The sequence below is a fragment of the Xyrauchen texanus genome, chromosome 22, assembly GCF_025860055.1.
Source record: "Xyrauchen texanus isolate HMW12.3.18 chromosome 22, RBS_HiC_50CHRs, whole genome shotgun sequence".
Taxonomy (NCBI): domain Eukaryota; kingdom Metazoa; phylum Chordata; class Actinopteri; order Cypriniformes; family Catostomidae; genus Xyrauchen; species Xyrauchen texanus.
In genome coordinates this window covers 34,507,481-34,534,663 of record NC_068297.1, presented here as the reverse complement: position 1 = coordinate 34,534,663, position 27,183 = coordinate 34,507,481, and the positions used below count along the sequence as shown (strand labels likewise).

The following is a 27,183-nucleotide window of genomic DNA, read 5'->3' as shown; positions in this document are numbered from 1 at the left end:
ATAAATTTTTATTTTACAAAAGTAACAAAATACACCATTCTAAACAGTTCTCTTCAAACAATGGAGAATTCAAGAGCAGTGAAAGGGTTGAATAAACAGAGAGACTAGTCTGTAGTAGTGTGGGGGGCTAATCCTTCCTTGGAGACACACGTACATAGACAGACAGAGAGACACCTAACACTGAGTCACTCTTTATTAAGATCAAGAGAACACACACAATTACAGAGCCCCCTCTCACTCCCTTTCTGATTCATTAACAGCTCGCTCCAAATCCCAGAATGTCGAGCAATTGTCCAGATGGCTGGTAAAGCCGCCTTTCTCTGAGGAGGTATCGTTAGCCTTCAACAGAGCTGCATCCAACAGGAGTGCTTGCCATACGGAGCGTGGCAGCCCAGCCAAATTGAAGGAGTCCAGTGTTGCTCAGAGAGTGACCCAGAACACCGGATAGAATGGTCACCTGCTTAAGCCTGTTGAACTGATCCCAGAAAGCAATGCTGTGGATAGAGATTTGCCGACAACATGACCAAGGAATTCAATGGTGCAGTGCTTAAACTAGAGTGGTCTGACATAAGCGTTCATGATGAATTTGAAGTTACATTTCGAAGTAAATATAAGGAGTTTAAGAAAGCAGGTGCATTATTTCTGGACCAGTAAAATGGTTTGTTATGCTAATTTCCTCCAGAGTATCAGTGCTAGCATGGAGAAGAACCAATTAAGAAAGTGCCTGAAAACAAACCTGAACATCTATTCACCTTTCCTCCTATGCAACTTCAAACCAATACCCATCCCACCTTGGTCTCAGATGTTTGCCAAGTGCAGTTTATTGAAGATAAGGGAAACATAAAAGAATATCAAAGGACAAAAACATGCTTAAAAATATATCTGTTTCCAATAACAAATGCTAGAAAGATCCTGATCTCATCGGAGCTCCTTGTGTAAGAATTTCCTTAATTGGAGACATTGAGTCCGTCTGAGATAAACATGATATATATATATATTTATTTTTTTAATGTATTTTGTTTTTTTTCTCTCTCAAGGTTAAGATGTATAATTGAGCTGATTCCTTGTCAGTGAAGATGGTCTTTCCTTTTTGTTCAGTATCCGTACTTTTCATTCAGATGTGTCCAACCATCTCCAGTCTGACCTGTTGCAAAGCAGACACAAAAATAGGATGAAGAGTGCAAACTATATCCTCAGTTAAATATTTGGCATAAGACAGCTTTAAACAACTTTTTAAATGCATTTTGCATCTTGCGTCACATTTCTCAGATACAATTTTCAGCAGGGAATAATGTAGGACGGGACTTGGATTTTTCTCTATTGGGATTTGATTGTATCATGAATCATAATATGATGTGATGTGATTAGTGGTGTTTAATAAGACAAGCATCATCATTACTATTGCTCATTCATTGGGTTAGGGATTATAAGGACTTTATTAACTGTCTTTTAAAACCATTTAGCATACACTATTATTTAAAAAGTGCATTGAAGATTTGCATTTTATTAGTACATGCATTCGGTGGGACTTGAACCCATGCCATTGGTGTTGTTAGCATAATGCTTTACCAATTGAGTTCAATTTAGATTCAAATTATATTAATTATATATTAAATTCAAATGCATTTTTCTTCAGTCCTTGTCACATCAAGACATGGCTTACTTCTTGGGCAGTATTTAACGGTCTAAATTTCATTAAGTGAATATCCTTTCAAGAACACATTCAGTCAGTCTGCAAATAAACTATACTTGCAGCCAACATGAAATCCTTATCGGTCAATGAAGTCATAGATGAAGGCTAATGCAGCCTAGTAATGAGTGCCATTATTTTATGCTTTAGTTTATCTTGTTATTATGATTTAAGTCCTAATCATTTCAACACAATGGGTTCTGGCTGAGACTCAATCTCGTACCTTTAGAAATAAAGAGACTCGCTGAAATCTTATCTTTTAACAACCCACTGTCTTTGAAGTTAATTCATTGGCCTGGTAATATTATGAGATGTGAATTTGTTTTTTAAACAATGTATCTTTCTCCAATCCTCCACAACTCTTTTCATTTTGTTTTGTCAGGACTTTCTGAGTCAAGAAGAACAATTGCCAAAACAGTGTTTAAAGTGTCCTTAGATCAAAAGATAAATCACAGAACATAACGATTAGTATTCAGTGAGGGACTATGGGCCAAGATTAAGGAATGCAGGTGCCCGAATGCTTGATTTCTGATTCATGCTTCCAACTACACAAAGGGTAATTTAAACGTTTGAATAGCCCATCTTGTTGGCAAAGGCTATTAACACTAACTCCACCCACCACTGCTAAGACAAAAGATCAAAACAGCCACAACAAATTTCTTAGTCAAATGAAGGCAGCACATTCAAATTTATACATTTATTTAACAGGTTAACGGGTTAGATGTTTAGGGGTTAAGAGAATGGAGTGACTATTTGCACTCAATTAGTCTGGTGGAAACACATGAGTTTACAACAAATTGCACCCTCACGTGTCACTGTAGTAGCTCAAAGTGTTACGATGATGTGAAAATGCTTTGTCATGCTGGCGATCTGGGTTCGAATGCCGCCTATGTCTTTCTTTTCCCTATGTCTCTCCCCTTAATATTTCATATAATACTAATGATAATAAATAAAAGTGTTTCCTCGCAGTGGAAAGGTCACAGTGAATGTCAAGGAGTTGAGAGAACTATTTGATCTGGATAAAATTAAACATGGTTTTACTGTAGTAATTTGAAGTAACCATGTTTTCTAATGTAAACTATAGTTTTGATGCAATTAACCATGGTGTTACTACAGTAATATGTTGTTCATATAGTAGCAATGTTTAATTTGGGGTTACTATGATTTTACTAAAAAATACCATATTGATTCTATGCTTCTCTTTCTAACTCGCTCTGTATCTCACTATTGGATGTGCCCCAGGCATATCAGACACTGAAAGCAATGACACAGGTCTCTTTTTCATTCTCATTCCCGTGAAGATTATTTGGAAGTGATCCTCAGGAGGACTTGCAAGGAGTGGTCACTAAACAGTTACTTAGACGAGCCACTCAGGGTGTCGTAAACCAACGCGTCATGGCAGGTTTACATGTTTATTTCTGGTAGTTAAAAGCGGTTATAGATTCTACCCTCTCCTGCGCGTCATGGTGCTGTGGCAGATCGGCTGGTCTTGTCACATTAAGGAGAGATCCAGGGATTAACACAGAATCGAGTGGCACGTTGTGGGGATCTGGCACGGTGTTCTTGACCTCAGGTTTCTGTCATGGCAACTGCGAGATCACCGAGTGTCGGAGAGAAGGGAAAGGATCACTCCTGTCTATACCTTGATCTTTGATCGTACCCAAGGATTCTCACCTGCAATGTACCGCCTGTCTTGGGGTCAGACATGTGCAGGCAACACTCGCTAATCCCGAGTGTTGCCCATACTGTTCCCAGTTCGTACAGCGAGTTTTGGAAAGGAGGGTGCAGGTCGCAGCATAGAATAATGGGGATCCCGGTTTACTCCGTCGCCCCAGCCATAGGAACAGCGCAGCTGGAGCGATTTAATGGACGAAGTTTCCACCAATCTACCTCCCCTCTTTGAATCAGCCCCTTTGGCGGGGGACAGGGAAAAGAAGAAAAGGATTGCAATGATGATTGCCTTTTGGAGGACGACGGCAAAGAGGATGAAGATAATGCAATTCTCCCTGCTCATTCTCGGCCAGGCAGCATGATGGACACGTCCACCTCTCATATCCAGGGAGAGCTGGACCTGATTGAAATGTGCAGACAGGTCTGCCCTGGTCAAACAATTGATTCCTGCTGTCCCAGCATGCGTTGCAGAGATGCAACATTTTTGGGACAAGATGTTTTCCCATAGTGCACCTGTTAAAGGTTTCTCTAGGCTGGATGTGCACAGGATGAATGATCTAGGGATGTCCAGCCTGGTGGCGGTGGCGAATAACCTCCACCCTGATTGTAGGGCGGCCTTTTCGTCCACTCCCTCTTCATTGCCAGGATGGATGGAGAGATTGTCGGCCTTTATCAGAAGAACTACTGATCTCTAGCCTTAGCCGTAAGGGCTCTTAATGCTCCTCACAGCGTATCAAACAGAGCTGATGGAGGAGATGGGATGGCAAATTGACACTGGGGTGCCAGACGTGGCATTGTGGGAAGAGATCATTGTCATTGCGGATCTCAACCTGTGCACGTCAAGAGGAGCTGTGGCATCAGCATGAGTCTCTGTTACACTCCTCCCTCAAGAAGTGTTTGTTTGAAGAGTTTGTTTCCTTCCCTCCAGCCAAGAGGACTCAGCGGGGGAGTCAAAAAAGAAGTTTCGTGTTGCACAGCTCTTGCAAAAAAAAAAAAGAGAGTGTTGGCACCAGTTCCCCAGTGCCTCTCAGTTTGCATTTCCCATCTCCACCCACGGGGTCAGAAAAGAGAGAGGACAGTTTGCACGAAAACATGAGTGTGACAAAAATAAAACTATTCTCTGTGCATCCAGGCAGTGGGCCGAGGGCACAGCAATGTGTGAAAATAAACACAAAAATCTGCAATCTTCAGCTCTGCCGCTAGATGGTGCTGCAGCACAATCGGTGAGTGAGAGCTACAGCGGGCGGGCCCCTCTCTGTTCATGCAGAAAGTTGACGTGCTTGCACAGTCCACCCCTGGATTTTATCTACAATGGAACGGTGTTATCACCCGCAATTCGCTGTAAAACCACCTCTCTTCAACAAGATGTTAATGTCAACAGTGGAGGGGGAGACAACTCGGATTTTGGAAGAAGAAATGGCCAACTTGCTGAGCAAAAGAGCTATAAATTTGGTGCCGGCGGACAGCCCTCAGGGCTTTTACTCCAGGTATTTCGTCATCTCCAAGAGAGGGGGAGGTCTCCGTCCCATTCTGGACTTGCGGAACCTCAACAAATACCTCAGAAAGTACAAATTCAAAATGCTCACGCTCAAAACACTCAATTTGTTCATCCCAGAGACTGATCAGTCGACCGGAAAGACACATATTTTCACATTGGCGTTTACCCATCACACACACAATTCCTATGGTTTGCTTATCAGGGAGTAGCCCAAGAATTTTTGACAGTGCCTTTCGGACTGTCATTAGCACCTAGTGCTTAGCGGTGTGGAAGTAGCGCTAAAAATGCTGAGATTAAAGGGTCTCAGTGTGCCTGCTTACCTAGACAATCTACTGCTCTGTGCTCCGTCACACAGCAAGCAGAAATCGATACGAGAGTGCTGGTGTCTCATTTGGAGAACTTAATTTTCAAAATAAACAAGACAAAGTGCTGTCTGGTGCCCTCAAAGAAATAAAATATCTGGGTCTCAGATTAGTATTGAGCGTTTCTGTCAGGAGCGCATCAGATACATTCACAGCCTTTTGTCCCTTTTTCAGAGAGGGAAAAAATTATCATTCAGACTGCGTCTACGCCTATTGGGTCTAATGGCCTCAACACCGTTAGTCATTCCATTGGGACTGTTGCGAATGAGACAGCTGTGGGAGAGATACGGGCGAGATGCCGTAAAACTCTTTGCATCGCACGAAAACACTCATTGCCCTCTGTTCTTCTCTCTAGCGAGAACCAATGCTCCTATGTGTGGATGCCCTAGTGCGCTAGGTAGTGTTTCTCAACTGGTGGATCACGACCCAAAAGTGGGTCGCAGGTCTATTCGGACTGGGTCACAGACAGCAGGGAAATACCATGGTTCTCCCATTGAAGATATTTCGGTGGCCGCCCAAGTGATAGCCTATTTAGGACTACTGAGGCAGATTATTATAATTTGTTATTATTATTACTAATAATTTTTTAAGACTAGCTACACTGACCTAACCATGGTAATGAGGAGCCTTTCCTCCTGTGTAATATGTATATTCTGTTTGAAATTAGGAAACAAACATGGGGAAAAATAGTTCAAACCGAGCAGCTCTATGGGCTTGGCCCATGAGGGGCTAAATTTGAATGTCACAGGTTTACCTCCGAGGGTAATTGAAATTATTCAGAGTGCGAGGGCTAGAGTGTGTTTGAAAAACCGTTGTGTTTTCTTCAAGATCTTTTGATAAAGCCAGGGCCTTTTCTACTGTCATGGTTTATCTTGCTGTCATATCGGCTTATCATGTGGTTATTGATTCAAATACAATGGGTCAACACCTGCTTGTTTGCAGGTTTATGAGGGGCACTCCACGTTTGAACAGGGTGTCAAAACCTCTAGTTCCATCGTGGGCTCGGTCTGTGGCTCAATGCACTTTCTCAGCCTCGCTTTGAGCCAGTTGAAACTATGGAATTGAAGCTCCTTTCGCCAGAGGGCAACTTTGTTAGTGGCTCTGGCGACCGCAAAGTGAGTTAGTGAACGCCATGCTTTGTCGGTTCATCAGGTGAGCAACTCCGTACTCAAATGTAAACCGGTGAATGTTTTGGGTGATCACCAGTCACCGTTTTCCTCGGAGGACAAAGTGGCTTAATTGTCTGTGTCCATTTAGTAATCTACGTTTGTACGTGGAGAGAACTAGGGCATTGAGTAATCATCTTTTTGTTTCTTGGGCTGATTCTCATAAGGGCAGACCCCTATCACAACAGCGCAACACAAGACAGTCTCATTCTACCAGAGTTTTTTACACACTGGATATTACAGAGCCATCAATGGCTCATTCAGTCATTGGTGTGGATAGTCAATCTACCGAGGTTTAAAAAACAAAACAACAAGAACAGTGAAAGCACAAGCTTGTTATTTATCTCCCCACCCATCCATTCTTTGCAATTGGGTTTGTGTAGATTAGACACTATAAGTCGATGGACTCTCTGCTTCGGACAGCATATCTGCAATACAGGAGTTGGCAATATAACCCTGGTTCTCTGATAACAAGAGTGAGGTATCTCACCACACCCTTGCAGTTGCACGGAGAATATATATGCGGAGAATGAAGAAGAGACCTATGGCAGTGTCTTATATAGGGAGGTGGGGCTCCATTATCACTGCTGTGATTGGTCAATTGGCTGACAGACATGGCATCATTGCTTCCAGTGTCTGATACTCTGGGGCGAATCCCATAGTGAGATACCTCACTCCTGTTATCAGAGAACAGGGGTTACGTGAGTCACCTAAAGTTACTGTAGTAAACCATGGTTAATTTTTTTAAGTTATGGTTAGGTTTAGGGGTGGGAGCTGGAGTAGGGTGTATTATGGACTCTAAATAAACACAATAAAAATGCTGCAGTGATGCCACTATACTGTATGTTAGTATTTAACAGTAATGTAATAGCACACTAGAGTGCAAATAGCATCTACCGCTATTTGCACTTAGTGCAAAAAATATGCTTTTTGTTACTTTGCAGAACTTTTAAGGCAGATGCTATTTGCACTTGTGTACAAAGTTACAGAGGACAACAAGGTAATTTGTTTGGGGTCATTTTAATAGAACAACAACTGCAATAAATATTGATTTATCAGGTTAATAACTCTTGACTTTTCCTAATTTTATGAGAACTGATTGAAAACAGAATTTCAGCTTGTTCACACTTCAAACGTCCTCCATAAAAAAATGTAACTATGTTTGAGTTCTCAGAAAACATATTAAAATATCATAATTTTTTTTTTAATTCCACAACTCTCTGACTGGTGTACACACTGTAGAGACACACTCCTGCAAGTTGATTATTTTAATTTCTTATGTGCTTTTGCTGAGGTCCAACTGACCCCAAACAGAAACATTACTAGAATTAATTCCAATTATATTTTTCTATGTTGTCTATGTTGTGGGTAGGTCTTCAATAATATCTGAGTGTTGGGATTTGATTAGGTCAGAGGAACTTAAAGAGAAAATAATGTTACAACTTTTTAAATTGCAATAATTATTTTACAAGTAAATCAATGGGGTCTCTGGGACACTAAACATAAAAACAGTACATTAGATCTCGACATGGTGTAAATATCAGAGCCCACAGACAAGGGGCAGCTATATACCTGCTGGAGGAACCCAGACGCAGTAGTCAGGGTCGTCTTCTGGGTACTGCTTTGACATGGTCACAGGAGGCTAGAAAAATAGGTAGCAATATATAAATATCAGGATATGAGAAACTAACTAAAGTCATCTTTACACTAAAAAGGTGGCATAGAAGCTGCATCTGAAGTGGAATGTACACAAAGCAAAGGTGTTTTCAAACTTTTTCAATTTTCAAAGACTGTTCAATGCTGCTCAGAGAATTGATTTGCACAGCAATTACAATTGCATACATATTGTTAAAAATAAATGATGATAATTTGTACATTTTGAGGCCATTTTGATGCTGAATTTCATTTGCACAGAACTCAAGCGTAGTTCACGTGGTCTATCATGTGACGTATTCATGTTGGCATGTTATGGATGATCTCACATTTTTCTCTCAGTTGAAACATTCAGGATAAGCACACAAATGCACCATTGTAAGTAAATAAACAGATACAAATACAGATCTAAACCAAAACCAGCGCAGCTTCTGTGCAGCGTTCCTCCTACTCAGTTGTAAACAGCGCTGCTCTTCCATATGTGTCGCAGTTCTCGCGTGAACACGGCAACACGATATGTCACGCGCATACTACTGCTGACCGGAAGCGATGCTTTATAGTTAAGAATTACTTAAATATTAATCTTTTTTCGCACCAAAAGCGATCGTATCGGGTTAATAGACATTAATTTAAACACAGGAGTCGTATGGATGACATTTCTGCTAACTGTCTAAGATTTTTGGAGCTTCAAAAAGGTCTGATCGCCATCCATTTGCATCATAAGGACATACTGAGCTGAAATATTTTTCTATTTTTCTTCAAATGTGTTCTGCTGAACAAAGAAAGTCAAACACACCTGGGATGGCATGAGGGTGAGTTAATGATGAGAGAATTTTCATTTTTGGGTGAACTAACCTTTTAACTCAACAGTGTAAAGATGCCTTAAATATTATAAGCTTTCTGTAATCTACAGACAAATCTTACATGTTCCAGCTCTGTAGGTTCTGGGACCAAACAGTGATCCCAAAAAATATTTGGACACTTAAGGCACATTTAAAATGTATGACTGTATCAAACCAATTGGCATCTGCAAACAAATGATGCTAGACCTTTTCTCAGAACTAACGTAACTTTTCTGAGTCATTTTTTGAAGTTACTTTGATCCCAAGAATTTTAAGTCAATGTATTAAGTTAATTCCACGCATGTTCACACAGGTGTAACCACAACTGTATCCAAAGTATTAAACTACTTTTGTCTTCATTTTGTACAGTATAATTATTGTTTTATCATGTAAAACCTAACAAACTTATTTTTGTGAAATGTGTTGCTTGAAAAGTATGCGTGTGTGCTATCTTGGTGTATATTTCATAGGGCTATCAAATGCCACTTGGTTTGATATACTTTCATACAATGAAATTCAAACATTTTTAAGTGTGGCTGAAGTGTACACACTTTTGGGGGCCACTGTAGATCAAAACACCTCAAACACCATTAACACTTTGGTTGAACAATCTTATGAACACTGCATGATCTATATGTTTTATGAATTCACATACCTTATATCTCATGTAGGTCTGTTATGCTGTTTACAATATCACTTACCCTGCTTGGTCCAATAACTTTCTTCTTCACACTTGTCTTTGGACTCTGGACATTTGAGACACCACTGTCTCCTCCCTCTGTAGAGATATTAATCATAACATAACATATATAAATCATAATATATATGCCACAGCAATTATCCTATTATTAAGTTTGAAAGATTATCCTAATACCACGTTTCATCTCATCACATTCGTTTATATTTTTGAACGATTCTAACATCACTTCACAATACAATCCATTTGAATCACTGAACAGAATGTGATTTTACCTTTTGGAGGAGAGGCACTTTTGTCTTGAAGATCGGAAGACTTAGATTTCTGTTTTCCATGAATTGTCACTATTTTAGCAGGCTGGTCCACATGGTCTCCCCTCTCTAGACACAAAAACAGAAGAAAAAAAAATTCTACATGTGGATTCCAAGCTACTTTAGATTGATTTGCTTATATAATTAGCATGGTCGTGAACTTCTCCAACATGGTAGAAGTTAGATTTTGTGAACTAATCTCATAGGTGGTATAAAACAGGCTTGTGTAGTAGCACAACATTGTCTCCTTGTGGTCAGAAATAAAACAGCACTACACTGGGCCCTTGTAATTTCTTGGTTAGTAGGGATGGGATGATATGTATTGAATTTCAATATATAGTGAACCAAAAAAATTACGAACCATATTGAGAGAAAACTCGATATTTTGAAATTTGCAATGGTGATTTCTGTCTATGTGATCATAAATTAAATGACCTGTCAAACATCATAACATCTCTATCGCTTGATTTTCCCCCTATTGTGCTTATTTGCACAATACAGGGTTCACGTAAAAGTGCTTGAATTTAGCTTTTAGAAATGCAAGTACAGGAATACCTGGAAAATCGTCTTGTTCCATGTAATGTGTCCCCATTAAAGATGCAATCTCGCACTCTAATTTTATTGAACAATGTGTCTATTAATATCCTTTCTGTTATTTACTGTCAGATAAAGAATAAAAAATAAATAAACATTTTTATAAAAACTAGCACCGATGCTCTTAAAAACAGCGATTTCTCACACTTGCGAGTTTGTGAGATGCACGGTGAACTCTTAAAGTGACAGTACTATTATAGCATTATATAACATATTTATAATAGTGTTATTCAAATGGATGCAAACTCAATGTAATTTCAAACATTGACAGCTCATTTAATTTTCATACATGCAATTACATTAAATTATTTGAATTTATTGAGTGTAAAAAAAGTTAAAATGTGATTATAATAATCATGACAAAACACATGAGTAAAATATATATATATACACACACACACACACTTTCACATACTTTTTCAGGACAAGTTCAGTTCTATTGCTTGTTCTGCAACTGATAAGCCTGAATGTAGTCCACAACTTTTGAAGGCTCATTTGTTTGTGATCTTTTCTTAAAATGAAATTTATATGATAAACTCTTATTTAAACTTTGAGCATTTATTTTGTGTATTCAATTATAATTGTTCTTTATAATGTGCATTTGGTGCAAACATTTTTCAAAATGTAAGTAATTTAAGTGATTTCATATCAAATAGAGATAATATTGAACCTCAACTCGTTTATAGATCCGACTCGTTTGGATAACCATATCGTCCCCTCCCTACTGGTTAGCATTGGCAGTTAGCCCTAACTGGTAGATGTCAAAACCATTTTATTACACCATTTTAATCCCAAAAACCATTCAAATTCAGGAAGTAACCTGAATATTTTGGAAGTAACATTAAAATAGCAAATATTGAATTACAGTATATATTTTTCAAGTGACAGTCTCTTTCATTTTTGCACGTAAACTTTTTGTATGTAGCTGTGGGTAGTTATTGTGGTGAAGGTCTAACCATTAGGTTGGTTTAGATGGCTTTCAAGTCTGTTATAGTCAGCATTGGAGTGTTCAGGACTTCCCATCTCTGCAGATTGAATAACCTCCATATCACCATCTGTGACTGCGTCTTCTGTATTTTCATCCTCCTCTTCTTCCTCAGGGGGAAGCTCCTTCATGTTAAAGAGCTCACTTGGAAGAATGGCTCGCTTTGGGGGCAAATTCTGTTTGTGTTGGAGAGGGAGAGAGAGTAGTACCTCATTAACATGCCTCAACTTTAAGAGGGAACTGACCCTACGCTAAGCGCTGCCCCATTAGAGACCGTTGTTAACTGTTAACGCTTGTTCTGCTGCTATCAAAAATGCTCAGAGAGTCCATTGGGTTAATTAAATTACCTCAGGAGTTATTAAATAATCTGGATTAACATTAGTTATATATAGCATTTCACTAGAAAGGTCTCCAATATGCCATGAAAGTCCACATCTTAAACATGGACTTGCAAATAGGAATGCATAATGGAGAGGTTTGCATCGGAATCAGAACAAGCACTTATCATAATCAACTTTCAATTGATAATGATAAAAACTGATAAGAATAATAACATAACAGTTTCTTCTCTAGGTACCTTGTGTCACTTTTGCAAGTGGTCCAAAAGCAACATTTTACCACATTTATTGATAATTTCAGTAAAATTCTGTTAATAACTATCCACATACTGTAGAGTTCTTAAAGGGATAGATCATCCAAAAATGATAATTCACTCATCATTTACTCACCCTTATGCAGTCTCAAACTCATGTGACTTCCTTTCTGCAGAATAAAAAAACAAGATATTTTCAAGGACATTTGATGTGTACAATGCAAGTCAATGGGGTCCAAACCTTTAAGCTCCAAATAGAACATTAAGGCATCATAAAAGTAATCCATACAAGTGGTTTAATCCATGTCTTCTGAAGAAATTTGATCGGTTATGATTTGGGTGAGAAACAGACCAAAATGTAATTCCTCTGAGTATGTGTCAAGCAAGAGTATTGTATTTTATGGAATACAAGTTGTGTTTTTCATGCAATCCTACGATTTATAGACCGAAGCGACTTCTTTACATAATTTATACGTAACTGATGTCAGCCAGTCAAACACACGTAATATTCACAATATTTTGACTTTACAAAGATTTTTTTGCAACCAGTTGAAATATTCTGTCCCATCATAACATTATTGTAACATCGTTGTACATGTAACGATCCTCATTTTGTGGGCAAACTCCTCACATGCCCACAAAATTATGTTTCATCACACTTGCAGTAAAATCATTCAGTCAGTGAACCGGATAATTAATGCATATCAAGGAGGGTTGCTAATATCAGAAATATCCACAGATAGACAGCTGCTAATGTTAATGAATGAATATAGAATCCAACAGGCATATTGTTTTACTGTTTATTTTGCATCAGCATAGAGTTACATATGTTATAAACAGATAAGGCTTATTTGTCACGCCTTTTTCCATGAAACATAAGAAGATGAAAAAACTTGTGCTACACACAATAACTTAAAGCAGATGCTCTCAAATAAACACGGTCTGCTCCTGGGCTTGCTGCTTGCAACCTCTGTGAGTGCAACTTATACACAGATGTGATATTATATTATGTCATATTGCTTATCTGTGTTTTTGTTCTCTCAACAATGCGATGTTTACCAGGTGAGACTTACATTCAGGTGCAACTTTATTTCTGGAAAATACGGTACGAGTGAACTACTCTCATGTATGACTGCAGATGACAAGATTTAGGAGTTATATTTTAGTCAGTTTCTCAGTCCAAACTGATTGTATCACTTTAGAAGACATGGATTAAACCACTCTATTCATTCAGATTACTTTATGCTGCCTTTATTTACTTTTTGGAGCTTGAAAGTTTAGGACAATATTGACTTGCATTGTATGGAAAATACACCCCATATATCCTTCAAAATATCCACGTTTGTGTTTTGCAGAAGCTGAGAAGTCAACCAAGTTTGAGATGGCATAAAGGTGAGTAAATGATGAGAGAATTATAATTTAACTCTTCCTTTACTTGTTTATATAAAAAAAATATTGGAGGACAGCAACTGTTCCAAAAGTTAGGGAAAAGGAAGGACATTTTCAAGACAGGGCTTAGTGAAGGGTAAATGAGCAAATTCCTTACAGTTTCGTTTGATTCAAATCGAATTGCATTAGAAAGAATAAATGAATGCAGTCTCACGCCTATAGTTCCGGTCTTCAGTTTGAGTTTACTGCCTCCTTTCATGGCTCCAAACATAGGCAGAGATAACTTCTTTGGTTTCTCCGTCTCTGTGGACTGACTACTAGATCTGTAAAAAAGAAACATGGTCACACTGTATATTAGGTGTCTTCAACTGCTATGCACTTACATTAAAATACATAAAATACAATGTATTTAATATGTAACTACATGTTGTTCTGCAAAGTTCTCTCAAGATTCAAATGTGCCTCTACTGAGTTTGAGGTACGGGTAGGGTAGAAACTCCAGAAAACACTTCAGCATTACTTCTGTACCTGCTTCTTATCTAATCTTCTTGGAATAATTTTATAATTGAAATTGCACAGCTGATCTGTAGGGGTGTTGAGAACTTTCAGCTCACCCGCTGGGCTGCAGTGAGGGCAGCTGGGTAGGTTTGGTTAGCTCCACTAGTTTACGCAGTCGCTCACGCTCCTTCTTCAGGTCGGCCACGTGTAAGTGTAGCTTTTTTCTTTCCACTCCATCCAGAGCCATATCACCCTGTACAGCACTCATGAAGGCATCCAGAGGGTCCTCTGAAGAGGAGCTGGAGTGTCCTAAAGATACAGAATATATATGCAGTATAACTGTATGGCCTATTCCCTCAGTTGCGATTTTTAGACGTTAAAAGGAAATAATGCATCCCTATAAAATTTTAACTCCTTCACATCCTACGTGAAAATTCATACAGCTATGATCCAACTTTTCAGTAGTGTAACCGTTTTTTTTTAGTTCAATGTTATCATCATTATGCTGTAAAACAGTGGGCAAAATTTAGAAAATGATGGCACACTTATTGTATGCATTTTGTATTGTATGTCATTGCATATTTCAGAGAAAAGGTGTAGCATTATTTGTTTGCAGATGCCACTTGGTAAGATATTTTATCTAATTGATATTCTAAATAACTTTTAAGTGAATGCAGAACAGCCTCAGTCCCTGTTCACTTAAATTGCAACCATTTTTCCTATCATCTTTTTGAGATCCACAGAATAAAGAAAAACATACGGGTTTGGAACAACATGAGGGTGAGTAAATTATTGAGTAATAAAATTAGTATTTATATTTGGGTGAATTATCCCTTCATATTCATGCACATTGTTTTTACATCATCAGAATAATAAAAATTCCATCATTCCATTCTATAAAAGTGCAAACATATTCATTATATCAGCAATGGGTTGTAATCTACATTGAAGTTTCACTGTTCGTCAGGTAATCTGTCAGAGATTGATGATAATTTGTATAGAAATAGTTTGTGACTAGACGCACCTATTTTTGTTGCATTAGACTTGGTGTGAACAGGCACATGATGTAATGTAAATTATGGCGAGAAATAAGAACAAGTATGCAGCCTTTAACCATGTTACCTTTTCCAGAAGAATTGAGCTTCTTTTCAGTGTCAGCCAGCTCTTTTTCAACCTTAGCAAGTTTAGCCAGCTAAAAGAGGACACAAACAGTATATTATCAATACTACATAGAGAACACACAGGGGCTCAAAGGAACATTCATAATCAGTTAATCACATGGCCCATATGATACAGGCTTTTTTTACCAGTGATTCATAGGTATCAGGACGCTCCTGAATCTTTCCGGCCTTCTTCATGCGCTCCGTTCTCTTCTTTTCAACTGCACCCGTCCTGTCCAGGAACGTGTCATCGTCACTGTCGTAAAAATCTTCATCCCCCCAGTTCTTCTTCTTGCGCTTGCGGGATACTGTAAGTAAGGAGGCAAAAACAGTATGTGACTGGACTAAAAATAATTACTTAAAAAAATATGTATAGAGATAATGGTCCCTACAGTGATTTTGATAAAAGTAATCAGTAAAATTAAAGTGGATTAATTAATGTGTTTTGAAGCAATATGATCGGTTCTGGGTGGGAAACAGACCAAAATGCAACTCCTGTGAGTGAGCTTCTCTCATGAACGTGCCATGGAGACTGCACGTGACAATTTATAGAGACTGAAGAGTTACATTTTGGTCTGTTTCTCACCCCAAACTGATTGTATTACTTCAGAAGACTCGATTCATATGGATTACTTTAATGCTCCTGTTTGGAGCTTGAAAGTTTTGGACCCCATTGACTTGCATTGTATGGAAAATACTAATCCTATTTCCTTCCAATCAAAAATAACAGTTGCTACAGTGATTCTCGATAATTAAACTTAGGCCACTCTCACAAAACCAACTAAAAATAAAAGACAGAAAGATTCTGAAATAAAAACTCAAGTAAGCAAGGAAAAAACATGGCTTCCAAAATCATGTTCACAAGTGGGTTGATAAAACAAGTGCAAGTTTTGTTTTAAACACTTTGTAGCAAGCATTTGATATCCACCATCAAAACTGTATATTCTGCTTTGACTTATGAGCTATGTCTGTATTTATTAATGTTTATCAGGCAGAAATTCTCATCACAGTCTATTGACATTTCCGCTATTTTTTCAGTGTTTTATGATAAACCTAAATGGCACATAAAAACAAAACGAACTGTGGTGGGTCACTTTACACATTAATCAGACAATCTCTTCCTGCATAAGTGGGTGGTAACTGAACAAAGAAGCTGCAATGTGGACCAGACCATATCCAGTTCAGTACAAGGTCTGGCTATGTGAGATTAGTCCAAATTAAACAAGTCCGAATTTGGCATCTCCTCACCTGCCTCCTGTCTGAGAACACCACGGGCCTCCAGGATGCGACAGGCATCTAAACAGCACTGGACAGCCGCTTCCTTCTTTTTCCCTGAGTGGGTCACTTCAGCCACCAGCTGCCTGCCCACAGCATCATCCACAGGCAACCTAGAACAAACAGAAATGAAACACTTTCAAAAAAAAATCTCAAACATTGCCAGAGTTGGTCTGTACATTTCGATTACTACTTTAGTTTTGAAATTTGGTAAATACAGTGAAAGCCTACCGCTCACCTTACTGAGCTACACCAGTTCTGTGAGGAGAAATGCCTCCTATGTAAACTTTCTACCCGCTAAAAATGTGATAAGTCTCTTAGATATTATATTGAGATGGCCTCTTATGAAAATAAAGAAGATACCCTAATTGACATGTATCGTAACAGAGTAGTGAAAAAGTGTAAATTACATTTGCCTCGGTGTATTTACATTGTGTATTTAACATTTGGCAACAAAAGCATATTGATAGAGTATTGCCACCCAACATATATATATGTGTATATAACATTTTATATATATATATATGTGTGTGTGTGTGTGTGTGTGTGTGTGCATGAAAATATCTGCAGACATAGTGAAAGTGTTTACTTGATTCTGCAGAGCCAGGTGCCATGGCCTTTGTCTTCATATTCAAACTCTAGTTCTTCCCCTAACATGAGCAGAAACAGTTAAATTCATAAAGGTAATTTAATGGTGAAATCACAACTAAATGTATCTGAATTGCTTTAGTTTAACTAAGGTTATTGCCTCTTGATCTGCTTTTTTACCTTCTCTCTCATAGAAGCCCTGCAGGGCCTTTTTAGGATCTTTGAGGTAAGCTGCTTCCTGATCCTCATGAAACTCCATGGCAAATGGATTTTCCTCATTCTCATCCTCTTCAGGCACTGCCTCTTCATCTGAACAGAGCAAAGACAAACTATAACTTCACTAAAAACAGACACAATTCCTCAAAATAACTGTAGATCATCTGTTGTCAGTGTTACCCATTCCCCACGAGCAGCCAGTATCTTCTGATGAACTTCTTCCTAAAGCACTGGCTTCCCTCTCCTCCTTCTCCTCTTCCTCGTCTGAGCCGTCACCCATCATTCTCTTCTCCAGCTCTTCTCTCTGTTTCCTGGCCCGTTCTCTGAGCTCTGTCACCGTCAGTTCAGACTCTGCCTCTTCATCAAACTCCGGACCCTTGGAAGAAAGAGTGATCTGGCATAATCAAAACTCTCTTTCAAGCAATATCACTGACCACACTACTAGATCCAACATTAACCATAACAGATCTGGACAGCAGTAGTGCTCTAAAAATGCTTATTTTATTAATAATTTTAACAACATAATGTAATGCATGCATTTTAAAAGAGAGCAATTAAAGAATAGTTCACCCATAAGTGAAAATTCTCTCATCATTTGCTCACTCTCATGCCATCCCAGATGTGTATTACTTTTTTCTTCTGCAGAACACATACAAAGATATTTAGAAGAATATTTCAGCTCTGTAGGCCCTCACAATGCAAATGAATGGTGACCAGAACTCAAAAGGTCCAAAAAGCACATAAAGTCAGCATTAAATAAACCATATGATTCCAGTGGTAAAATGCATGTCTTCAAAAGTGATATGATAGGTGTGAGAAACAGATCAAAGTCCTTTTTTACTGTAAATCTACAATTTCATATTTAGCAACCCATTAATTGTCTACATAACTCTACTCTCTGCTCTCCACCAATAGCTGGTGTGTGGCGAGCGAACTGGAGCACTATGGCTGCCTTCGTATCATCCAGGTGGATGCTGCATACTGGTGGTGGTTAAGGAAATCACTTTAAGTGTACTGTCAGACAAACACTATATAAATGTAAGATTCATTCATTCATCTAATGGTTGGGGCTGGTCAATGTTGGAGATTGATAGTAAAAAATAATCTAAATATTGATCAGTTTCTCATCCACACCTATCATATTGCTTCAGAAGATATGGATTTAACCGCTGGAGTTTTATCGATTACTTTTATGCCACCTTTATGTTATTTTTGGACCTTCAAAGTTCTGGTCACCATTCACTTGCATTGTGAGGACCAACAGAGCTGAGATATTCTTCTAAAAATCTTCATTTGTGTTCTGCTGAAGAAAAAAAGTCGTACACATCTGGGATGGTATGAGGGTGAGTAAATGATAAGAAAATGTAAATTTTTTTGTTGAACCTTGTGTTTTCTTTGGACAATTATCCATTCAATATCTGCCAGGTAGGGCCATTGAATGCATGTGTGGTATTAAAAACCACTTACATGGCATTTAATGAATGACAAAATGTTATTTTGAAGTATTACTAAACCACTCAGCAATACAAAGTATATCATACCTGCAGAATAAAGAGTCTTGTGCTTCCCCCAAACTTGATTACATGTCCCACACGGACCCTTATATATGTTTTGGGTGGAATCTTGTTCTTATTGACGAAAGTCCCATGAGTGCTGCCCAAATCATAGACATAAAACCCTCTCTCCTCTCCCACGACCTCGTCCTGTTCCGCTTTCCCTCGGTACTGCACTACAGCGTGATAGCGGGAGATGGACGGATGTTCCAGAGATACATCACAAACAGGCAGACGACCAACCACAAAATAACTCCTCTGAGTCAACGGGACCGCGTCCAGGATCGACCCGTTTTTCAGTAGCTCAAATGAGTATGATATGTCAGGAACAGACCCCCAAGGGGGTTCAGTGTACGGAAGGGGTGGAAATTTACCCGGCGCTGGTAATTTGGCAGGGGCCTTCGGTCTGTTGTCTTTTGGTTTGGGCTGGATCTTCTGTGATGCCTCCGATGTCATGGCTGGCAGATTATCTTTAATATCTGATGGGTCTGGTTTTGGGTCTGTTCGCCGTGCAGGTGACTGAAGATGTTTTGGACCATGATTTTTGTCTTCATTCTCTGAGCTGCTGCTGTTTGATTCTTCTGTGGGTTTACTGACTGAGTTTGCTCCTGATTTTTTTACCGACAGTGATGGGGCTGCAAAAATCGCAGGTTTCTTAAAAAGTTCATCCGTGATTTCATTAGTGCTGGTGATGTTCTCTTCAGGTTCACATGTCTGACCAGCCTCCTGGTCCGAGCTCCTCTCTGTCTCCATGTCTGTGTGATTATTTTCTGTCTGCGAACGGCCAGATTCCATGCGTTCACTGTCCGACAAGCTGTTTGGTGTTACGATTAAATGATCCCGTGCCTGTTGTGCATAGTACGTGATATACGTCAATCTTGATTGGTTTATAGCATGTAATGTATCAGAATATTTTTAGGCGAATGTAAAATAATTATTTTCATTTTATATATCGTCGATGTGATCTTTTACGTTGTTGACCTGTTTGATAAATTTTCTAGGAACTATTTACGTTTTACACGGACATATGTTAGTGTTGCACATCAATACCGCTCATTTCCCGATGTCTGTGATTTTGCTGTGACAGTTGTCATGAGACGACATGAGAGCCATCAGAAGACATTCTTACTATCATGGATGATTATAAGCACAACGTCTCCCCTGACAAATGTTTAATTTGGAAAAAGAAATACATTAAGCACAGAAATAAACCCTTTTTTCGACAGTTGGTTAAAAAATATATATTTTATTGGTGATACAACTGTTTAACATCAATGCTAATTTACTTACACACACACTGAATTCTCTGGAAAATATTCCTTCCTAGTATCTTTTAAGGAACTTATGACTGTGATTGATGCTATACCTATTGAACTTATTGAATTATTAAAATATAACATTGTTTCAAGACCATATAGGCCTATTGACTACTGTTAAGTTGGAAGGTGTAAGTATTATAAACAAAATAATTAATATAGCTCTCTTAGGAAAATATGTCAAAACTGAGCAGCTCCATCAACGAAAAGTTTTTGTAATGCACAATTTTAAAATATTAATTGGGAAGAAACCATTAAAAATACAAGATGATATTGTTTGACCAATAGGTCTCATTTAAGATTATTCAAAAGATTTACTCTGTTAAACAAGTTATTGCAAGATTTAAGAAAGATATTGATTTAAAATTAGCTTTTTGTAACATTGAAATTGAAAGCATTGTACACTTTTTTTTCTTTCTTTTTTTTTTTTACTGTATCTATACAAAAATATTCTGGTGTGATTTAGAATATTTTATTAAGACGAATATGGGTATTTATATGCATTTAAGTAAAGGGGATGTTTTGTTTTATTTTGATAGTAAAATTGAACATAAAGCATGGTATATTATACATTTATTGTTGATTTATGGATATTTTGTTTTTATTCATTAATGTAAATGGTCATCACAGAAACCAAACTTCACACACTTCAAAATAGAAGTAAAGTATTACTTTAATATGTTAACAGGAGTAAAAAAAAAAAAAAAAAATAGTAAAGCGCTAAAAGGTATTAACTTTTACAAAGCCTTGAATATTCCCTTTTGAATCTTAATATTATATGCATTTTATATTGTAGGCTATAATTTATAGCCTTTTGAATTCTGTGTATTGTTTTTTATTTATTTATTTATTTTAGTTGATTTCTTATGCTTTCAGTTGGTTTGTCTGACATGTTATATTGATTAAAGCAATAATAATAATAAAAAGACACCAGAAGACATGGTGACGGTTCCGGTAAGGGAACTGTGGCAGGGCGGAGGGTGGGGCCGGGTCATGATTATACACACCTGGTCCCTTATCAGGCTAATTAAGCATCCGAGAGGGATAAAGGCCGATTGCAGGCGGTGGTGCGGGAACGAGAGACCGTTTACGGACATGTCCGTCATGTGTGTTTGTGTCTTTGTCCCTCTCGGAGGCTTAATTAGCCTGATAAGGGACCAGGTGTATAATCACGACCCGGCCCTGCCACAGGAACATACAGGTGAAACTCGAAAAATTTGAATATCGTGCAAAAGTTCATTCATTTCAGTAATTAAACTTAAAAGGTGAAACTAATATATTATATAGACTCATTACAAGCAAAGTAAGATATTTCAAGCCTTTATTTGATATAATTTTGATGATTATGGCTTACAGCTTATGAAAACCCCAAATTCAGAATCTCAGAAAATTAGAATATTACATGAAATCAATAAAAAAAAAGGATTTTAGTATAATCAAAAGTATAATCATGCATATGTACTCAGTACTTGGTTTGGGCCCCTTTTACATTAATTACTGCCTCAATGCGGCGTGCCATGGATGCTATCAGCCTGTGGCACTGTTGAGGTGTTATGGAAGACCAAGATGCTTCAATAGCGGCCTTCAGCTCTTCTGCATTGTTTGGTCTCATGTCTCTCATCTTTCTCTTGGCAATGCCCCATAGATTCTCTATGGGGTTCAGGTCAGGCGAGTTTGCTGGCCAATCAAGCACAGTAATACCATGGTTATTGAACCAGGTTTTGGTACTTTTGGCAGTGTGGGCAGGTGCCAAGTCCTGCTGGAAAATGAAGTCAGCATCTCCATAAAGCTTGTCTGCTGAAGGAAGCATGAAGTGCTCTAAAATGTCCCGGTAGATGGCTGCGTTGACTCTGGACTTAATAAAGCACAGTGGACCAACACCAGCCGATGACATGGCTCCCCAAACCAACACAGACTGTGGAAACTTCACACTGGACTTCAAGCATCTTGGATTGTGTGCCTCTCCATTCTTCCTCCAGACTCTGGGACCTTGGTTTCCAAATGAGATGCAAAATTTGCTCTCATCAGAAAAGAGGACTTTGGACCACTGAGCAACAGACCAGTTCTTTTTTCTTTAGCCCAGGTAAGACGTTTGACATTTGAAGCCCATGTCCAGGACCCGTCTGTGTGTGGTGGCTCTTGATGCAGTAACTCCAGCCTCAGTCCACTCCTTGTGAAGCTCCCCACACATTTGAATGGCCTTTTCCTGACAATCCTCTCCAGGCTACGGTCATCCCTGCTGCTTGTGCACCTTTTTCTTCCACACTTTTCCCTTCCACTTAACTTTCTATTAATGTGCTTTGATACAGCACTTTGAGAACATCCAACTTCTTTTGCAATTACCTTTTGAGGCTTTCCCTCCTTGTGGAGGGTGTCAATGATGGTTTTCTGCACAACCGTCAGGTCAGCAGTCTTCCCCATGATTGTGAATTCAACTGAACCAGACTGAGAGACCATTTAAAGGCTCAGGAACCCTTTGCAGGTGTTTTGGATTAATTAGCTGATTAGAGTGTGACACTTTGAGCCTACAATACTGAACCTTTTCACAATATTCTAATTTTCTGAGATTCTGAATTTGGGGTTTTCATAAGCTGAAAGCCATAATCATCAAAATTATATCAAATAAAGGCTTGAAATATCTTACTTTGCTTGTAATGAGTCTATATAATATATTAGTTTCACCTTTTAAGTTGAATTACTGAAATTAATGAATTTTGCACGATATTCTAATTTTTCGAGTTTCACCTGTAGGGCGAAATCCAATTGAAAGTTATCATCACTATGCCCTGTTCCCCTTGAAGGACAGATCTCTTGATATGGCAGGGGCGTCGCTAAACTTCTGTGTCATCTGGGCTTTTTTTTCACAAGCTCACACACAAGTTAAGCGAAAAATTATACTGCTGTGAATTATATAGGTCCATTTCAAGACATTGTGTGCGGTAACATCCCCTCAGTTATTTAGTTGTTTGTTCAAAAACCCAACAAAAAAGCAGACCAAGCATCACCACCGCCGAGCGCAAGTGTCTGTCTGGTTCTTTCTCCTGAATAAATACAATTTCCTACATAACTGCTGAAGTGTCCAGAAACTAATAATAACTGTACTGAGTTTGTCAAGACTTGACAAAGACATTTCTTATTATTGCTAAATCATATTCTAAATATGATTACATCCTCCACATTCATCTTGCATTAACGAAGCGGCTCGGCGTCCATTCTATCGTTGTGATAATGACGCTCTGTTTGACCTAATATTGAGATTTTTTCTCTTTAAATATTTCTTCTTTATTTACACAATGTATGACTTTATTCTTGTCATTTTTACTTCATTCTCAAAATATTATCACTAATCTCAAAATGCTATGACTTTATTCTTGTAATTTTTACTTTATTCTCAAAATATTATGACTAAACTCAAAATGCTATGACTTTATTCTAATATTTTTGACTTTATTCTCATATCAGTTTAATCTCACAATACTACAACTTCACGTAACTTTTACTTCATTTGCAAAATATTATGACTTTAATCTCTAAATCTGTTTTATTTTAGCGTGGTAATAACCATCGTGGGATCACGAATAAAGTAAAAAAAATAACTTACATTTTATAAACGCATCTCGAAACACTTGCATTGATTGTTACATCATTAAACATGATTCCAGGGTGTTTTTAGTTTAATAGTAAGACCAAGTTGAAATCAAGGCACTCCAAAGAGGCTATTGAAATGCAGCAATGAAACTCCACGCACCATGTGAACCAGTTTTTGGATAATTTTTGTTTGACTTTAATGTGAGATTTTATCATTTTAAGACCTATGTATTGTGCTATTTAGGCTCATAGCTCTCTGTGCTGAGTTGCATTTGAGGAAATTCCATTGCAATAAACATTGTTTATTTCCACATACCGACTCCCGACGAAAACCTGAATACCATTTGTGAAACCTTGCATTTAACCAAATGGTAAAAAGGTTACTGTGCACATCCCTTCTACTGGAATAAGAATCGTACATCAAACAAATCTTATCCTTGTTAAAGTTTTGTTGTATTGAAGGTATTGCGTGGGGATGGGGGCGTGGTCCTGTATCTGTCTGCGGGAGTGAGAGAGCGGTGAGGCTCGTCACCTGGATTGTTATTATCTCTAACACCTGTTTCTTGTGATAGTGATGGCAGAGGGAGACCTAAAAGGTGCATAACGCATCAGAGCGGCAGAGAGAGACAGCAGAGAGTGTTGACTGCATGTGCCCTCCTTATTATAGAGTAAACCCTCAAAGACACATTTGTGTGTATTTGGCCACCAAGAGCCCTTTTTGTTAATGTTTTTGTATGATGCTGAAGAGTAATAAAATACTCACGTTGATAGTTCGCTGCCTACTGACTCCTCCATTGCCCAGAAATTACGAACTTGTCACAGTGGTGCTGAAACCCAGGAGGCTATCGGAGGATAATGCCATCATGATGTCTTCACTGCTGGACGAAGTAATCAAGTACCTCGCCAGCATCCAGCAAAACCAACACCAAGCCCTCATGGAGTTATGCCTGGAGGAGCGTTTCCAACTCCTGATCCAGACCAGGGCTGGACTGATAATCTGGCATACCGGGCATTTTCCCGGTGGGCCGACGATCAGGGGTGGACTGGCCATTGGGAGAACTGAGTGGGCGGATGGGTTGACCGCCAAACGTGCCGAATGGGCCGCGATAAGCGATTATGCGATAAGCGATTATGCAGAACGGACCACAAAACGGCGCCGTGAAATGCAGATAAGGACAGCGAACTACCCCAGCGTTTTGGGCCAGTTGCCATGTAAAATCCAGGGCCGATTTCTCTTCCCAGTCCAGCCCTGATCCAGACCCAAGCGGAGTACCGGCAGATGTTCTGGAGCCTTATCAACAGAGAGGGGGCTGCAGGTGTGATCCCGGAGCCCACATCACCTGTTACCCTCAATAAAATGGGGCAGAGCGATGATCCCGAGGCTTACATCAATCTATTTGAAAAGACTGCCGAGGTGTGGAAATGGCCACCAGACCAGTGGGCGGCCCACCTGTTACTGTTGCTCTCTGGGGAAGTGCAGCTAGTGGCCCAGCAACTTCCTGCCACCAGCCTCCTCGACTACAGAGACCTGAAGAAAGCCATCATAAAACAGGTCGGCTGTAGTCATGAGCAGAACTGCCAGCACTTCAGATCCCTGAAGTCTGAAAGGCACGGCCGCCAGTTTTCTTTTGCAGCTCTGGGACATCGTCGATCTGATGACACTGGAGCAATTCATCTCCCAGCTTCCTCAGGGGATAGCCGAGTGGGTCTAGTGCCACCACCCGGTGTCGCTAGAGGAGGCAGAAGACTACATGATGGCATTTCCGGGAGGCAGCGATACAGAGATTCTTTCTTCTCTCTCTCCCTCTCCTACATCTCACCCCCCCCCTCCAATTTCCATCCTGTTCCAGCCTGGGCTGGTCTGTTGGAGTTGCTGGGAAGCCGGGTACTGCCAGGATCAGTGTCCGGTGATTGGGGTGGGGACACTGGTCTGGATCCCAGATGCTCCACATGCCGCCCCGATCGGGCAGGGGCATATCGGATACCGGTGAGTATAAAAGGGGTTACATATCACACTTTGGATTCTGATTGTTCTGAAACCTCTATCCACCAACGCTTGTTGCAAGATGGGGCATTGGGCACAAATAAATGGGTGAGGATGTGGTGTGCGCACGGGGATATTCACATGTATCTGGTGGTTCCCATTGAGATATGCTTCAGGGGAAAAAGTATAGAGTAGAGGCCATTGTTAATTCCTGCTTCACCCATCCACTGATTCTGGGGATGAATTGGCCTGATTTTAAGAATTTATTAAGGGAAATTTGTGTTGATGGTCCTTTGAAATGAGGTCTCGGTGTGTGTCGTGCGATGCTATGGTTGGAGAGGCTGCTGGAAAAGTGCTAGTGTGAAAGCACCCTGAAAGCACCCTTAAAATGCGCTTTATAAATACATTTGACATTGACATTTAATGTGTAGGTTGTGCAGATTTCAAACTTCAGAATTTATTAAACAGATATTACAAACATTTAAATACATATTATTGTTATAATAATTATTGTTATTATGTAAAAGAAAAGTATATGTTTTGCCTGCAACACAGCATTGTGTATTCACAGTTTGTGTCTACATTATATCTTGAGCACTGAGTGCAGGCAACCACTTGCAGTTTTGGGACATTTTAGATAAAAAGTAGGAATATTACCTTTGAAATAAAGTGAGCTAGTTATTCATGAACTACCACGCATGCACTTGAAGTTAAGTGATGTACTGTAAATGGTACTTCAGTGCCCTGCTAGGACACCTGTGAACTTGAAAGGAACTGACTTCATACATTCATTAAATATTACTCTAGAACATGTTGGTTAGAAGTAATTGCAAAATGATTTTGAAAAGTGAAGTTCTGAGAAAAGCTCTAACATCATTTGTTTGCAGGTGTCACTTGAAAATTCTGTTTGTAAATCTGTTATCTAATGCAAAGGAAATAATACAATCTTCAGTGTGGATTTATATATATATATATATATATATATATATATATATATATATATATATATATATATATATATATATCAGTATATGTAAAAAACAGCACCATCACTATTTGAAAAAAATATATTTTTGATCAAATCTAGACAGGCCCCATTTCCACAGCCATCACTCCAACACCTTGTCCTTGAGTAGTCATGCTATATTGCTAATTTGGTACTAGAAAATCACTTGCCATTATATCAAACACAGTTGAAAGCTATTTGTTTTGTAAAATGAAGCTTAACATTGTCTTTGTGTTTGTTTTGAGTTGCCACTGTAAGTTGCCACATGCAGATTTCATACAAAGGGGTGCACTACAGTCTTCAGCGACAAAGGACAACTGGCTCTAACAAGGACAGAACGAGATGCAGAAGGCCAACTAAACTAAATATACAAGAGGATAAGTACATCAGAGTCTCTAGTTTGAGAAATAGATGCCTCACATGTCCTCAGCTGGCAGCTTCATTGAATTCTACCCACTCAACACCAGTTTCATGTACAACAGTAAAGAGGAGACTCAGGGGTGAAGGCCTTCTGGGAAGAATTGCAAAGAAAAAGACACTTTTGAAACA

The 27,183-nt window shown here is 38.9% G+C and overlaps 1 protein-coding gene across 3 annotated transcripts; it reads right to left on the bottom strand.

The window, feature by feature from the left end:
* slc4a1ap (solute carrier family 4 member 1 adaptor protein) lies at positions 1–19,554 on the bottom strand. 3 transcript variants are annotated; one of them, XR_007972882.1, is made up of 15 exons: positions 18,729–19,554; positions 17,368–17,563; positions 17,152–17,280; positions 16,973–17,033; positions 16,357–16,496; positions 15,256–15,416; positions 15,071–15,140; positions 14,065–14,257; positions 13,665–13,773; positions 11,441–11,645; positions 9,855–9,959; positions 9,584–9,660; positions 7,960–8,029; positions 737–1,144; positions 1–494 (listed from the first exon to the last, which is right to left on the bottom strand). XR_007972882.1 is itself a non-coding variant. In XM_052153547.1 (14 exons), exons 1-14 carry the CDS (start codon positions 19,533–19,535, stop codon positions 1,095–1,097), a joined length of 2,373 nt encoding a protein of 790 aa, XP_052009507.1. In that variant the 5' UTR covers positions 19,536–19,554; the 3' UTR covers positions 1–1,094. The 3 variants fall into 3 exon arrangements, 1 of the variants encoding a protein (XP_052009507.1); XR_007972883.1 differs by having other exon boundaries at positions 753–1,144; XM_052153547.1 differs by having other exon boundaries at positions 1–1,144.
* Positions 19,555–27,183: the final 7,629 nt, after the last annotated feature.

Bases quoted from the DNA above. Each gene is read 5' to 3' on its own strand.
- slc4a1ap (XM_052153547.1), bottom strand. From the start codon at position 19,535: ATGGAATCTGGCCGTTCGCAGACAGAAAATAATCACACAGACATGGAG. The intron at 15,141-15,255 runs GTAAAAAAAGCC...GTCCTCTTTTAG, and splicing joins CTGATACCTATGAATCACTG to CTGGCTAAACTTGCTAAGGT. The intron at 1,145-7,959 runs GTATATAGCTGC...GCTTTGCAACAG, and splicing joins CGTCTGGGTTCCTCCAGCAG to GTCAGACTGGAGATGGTTGG.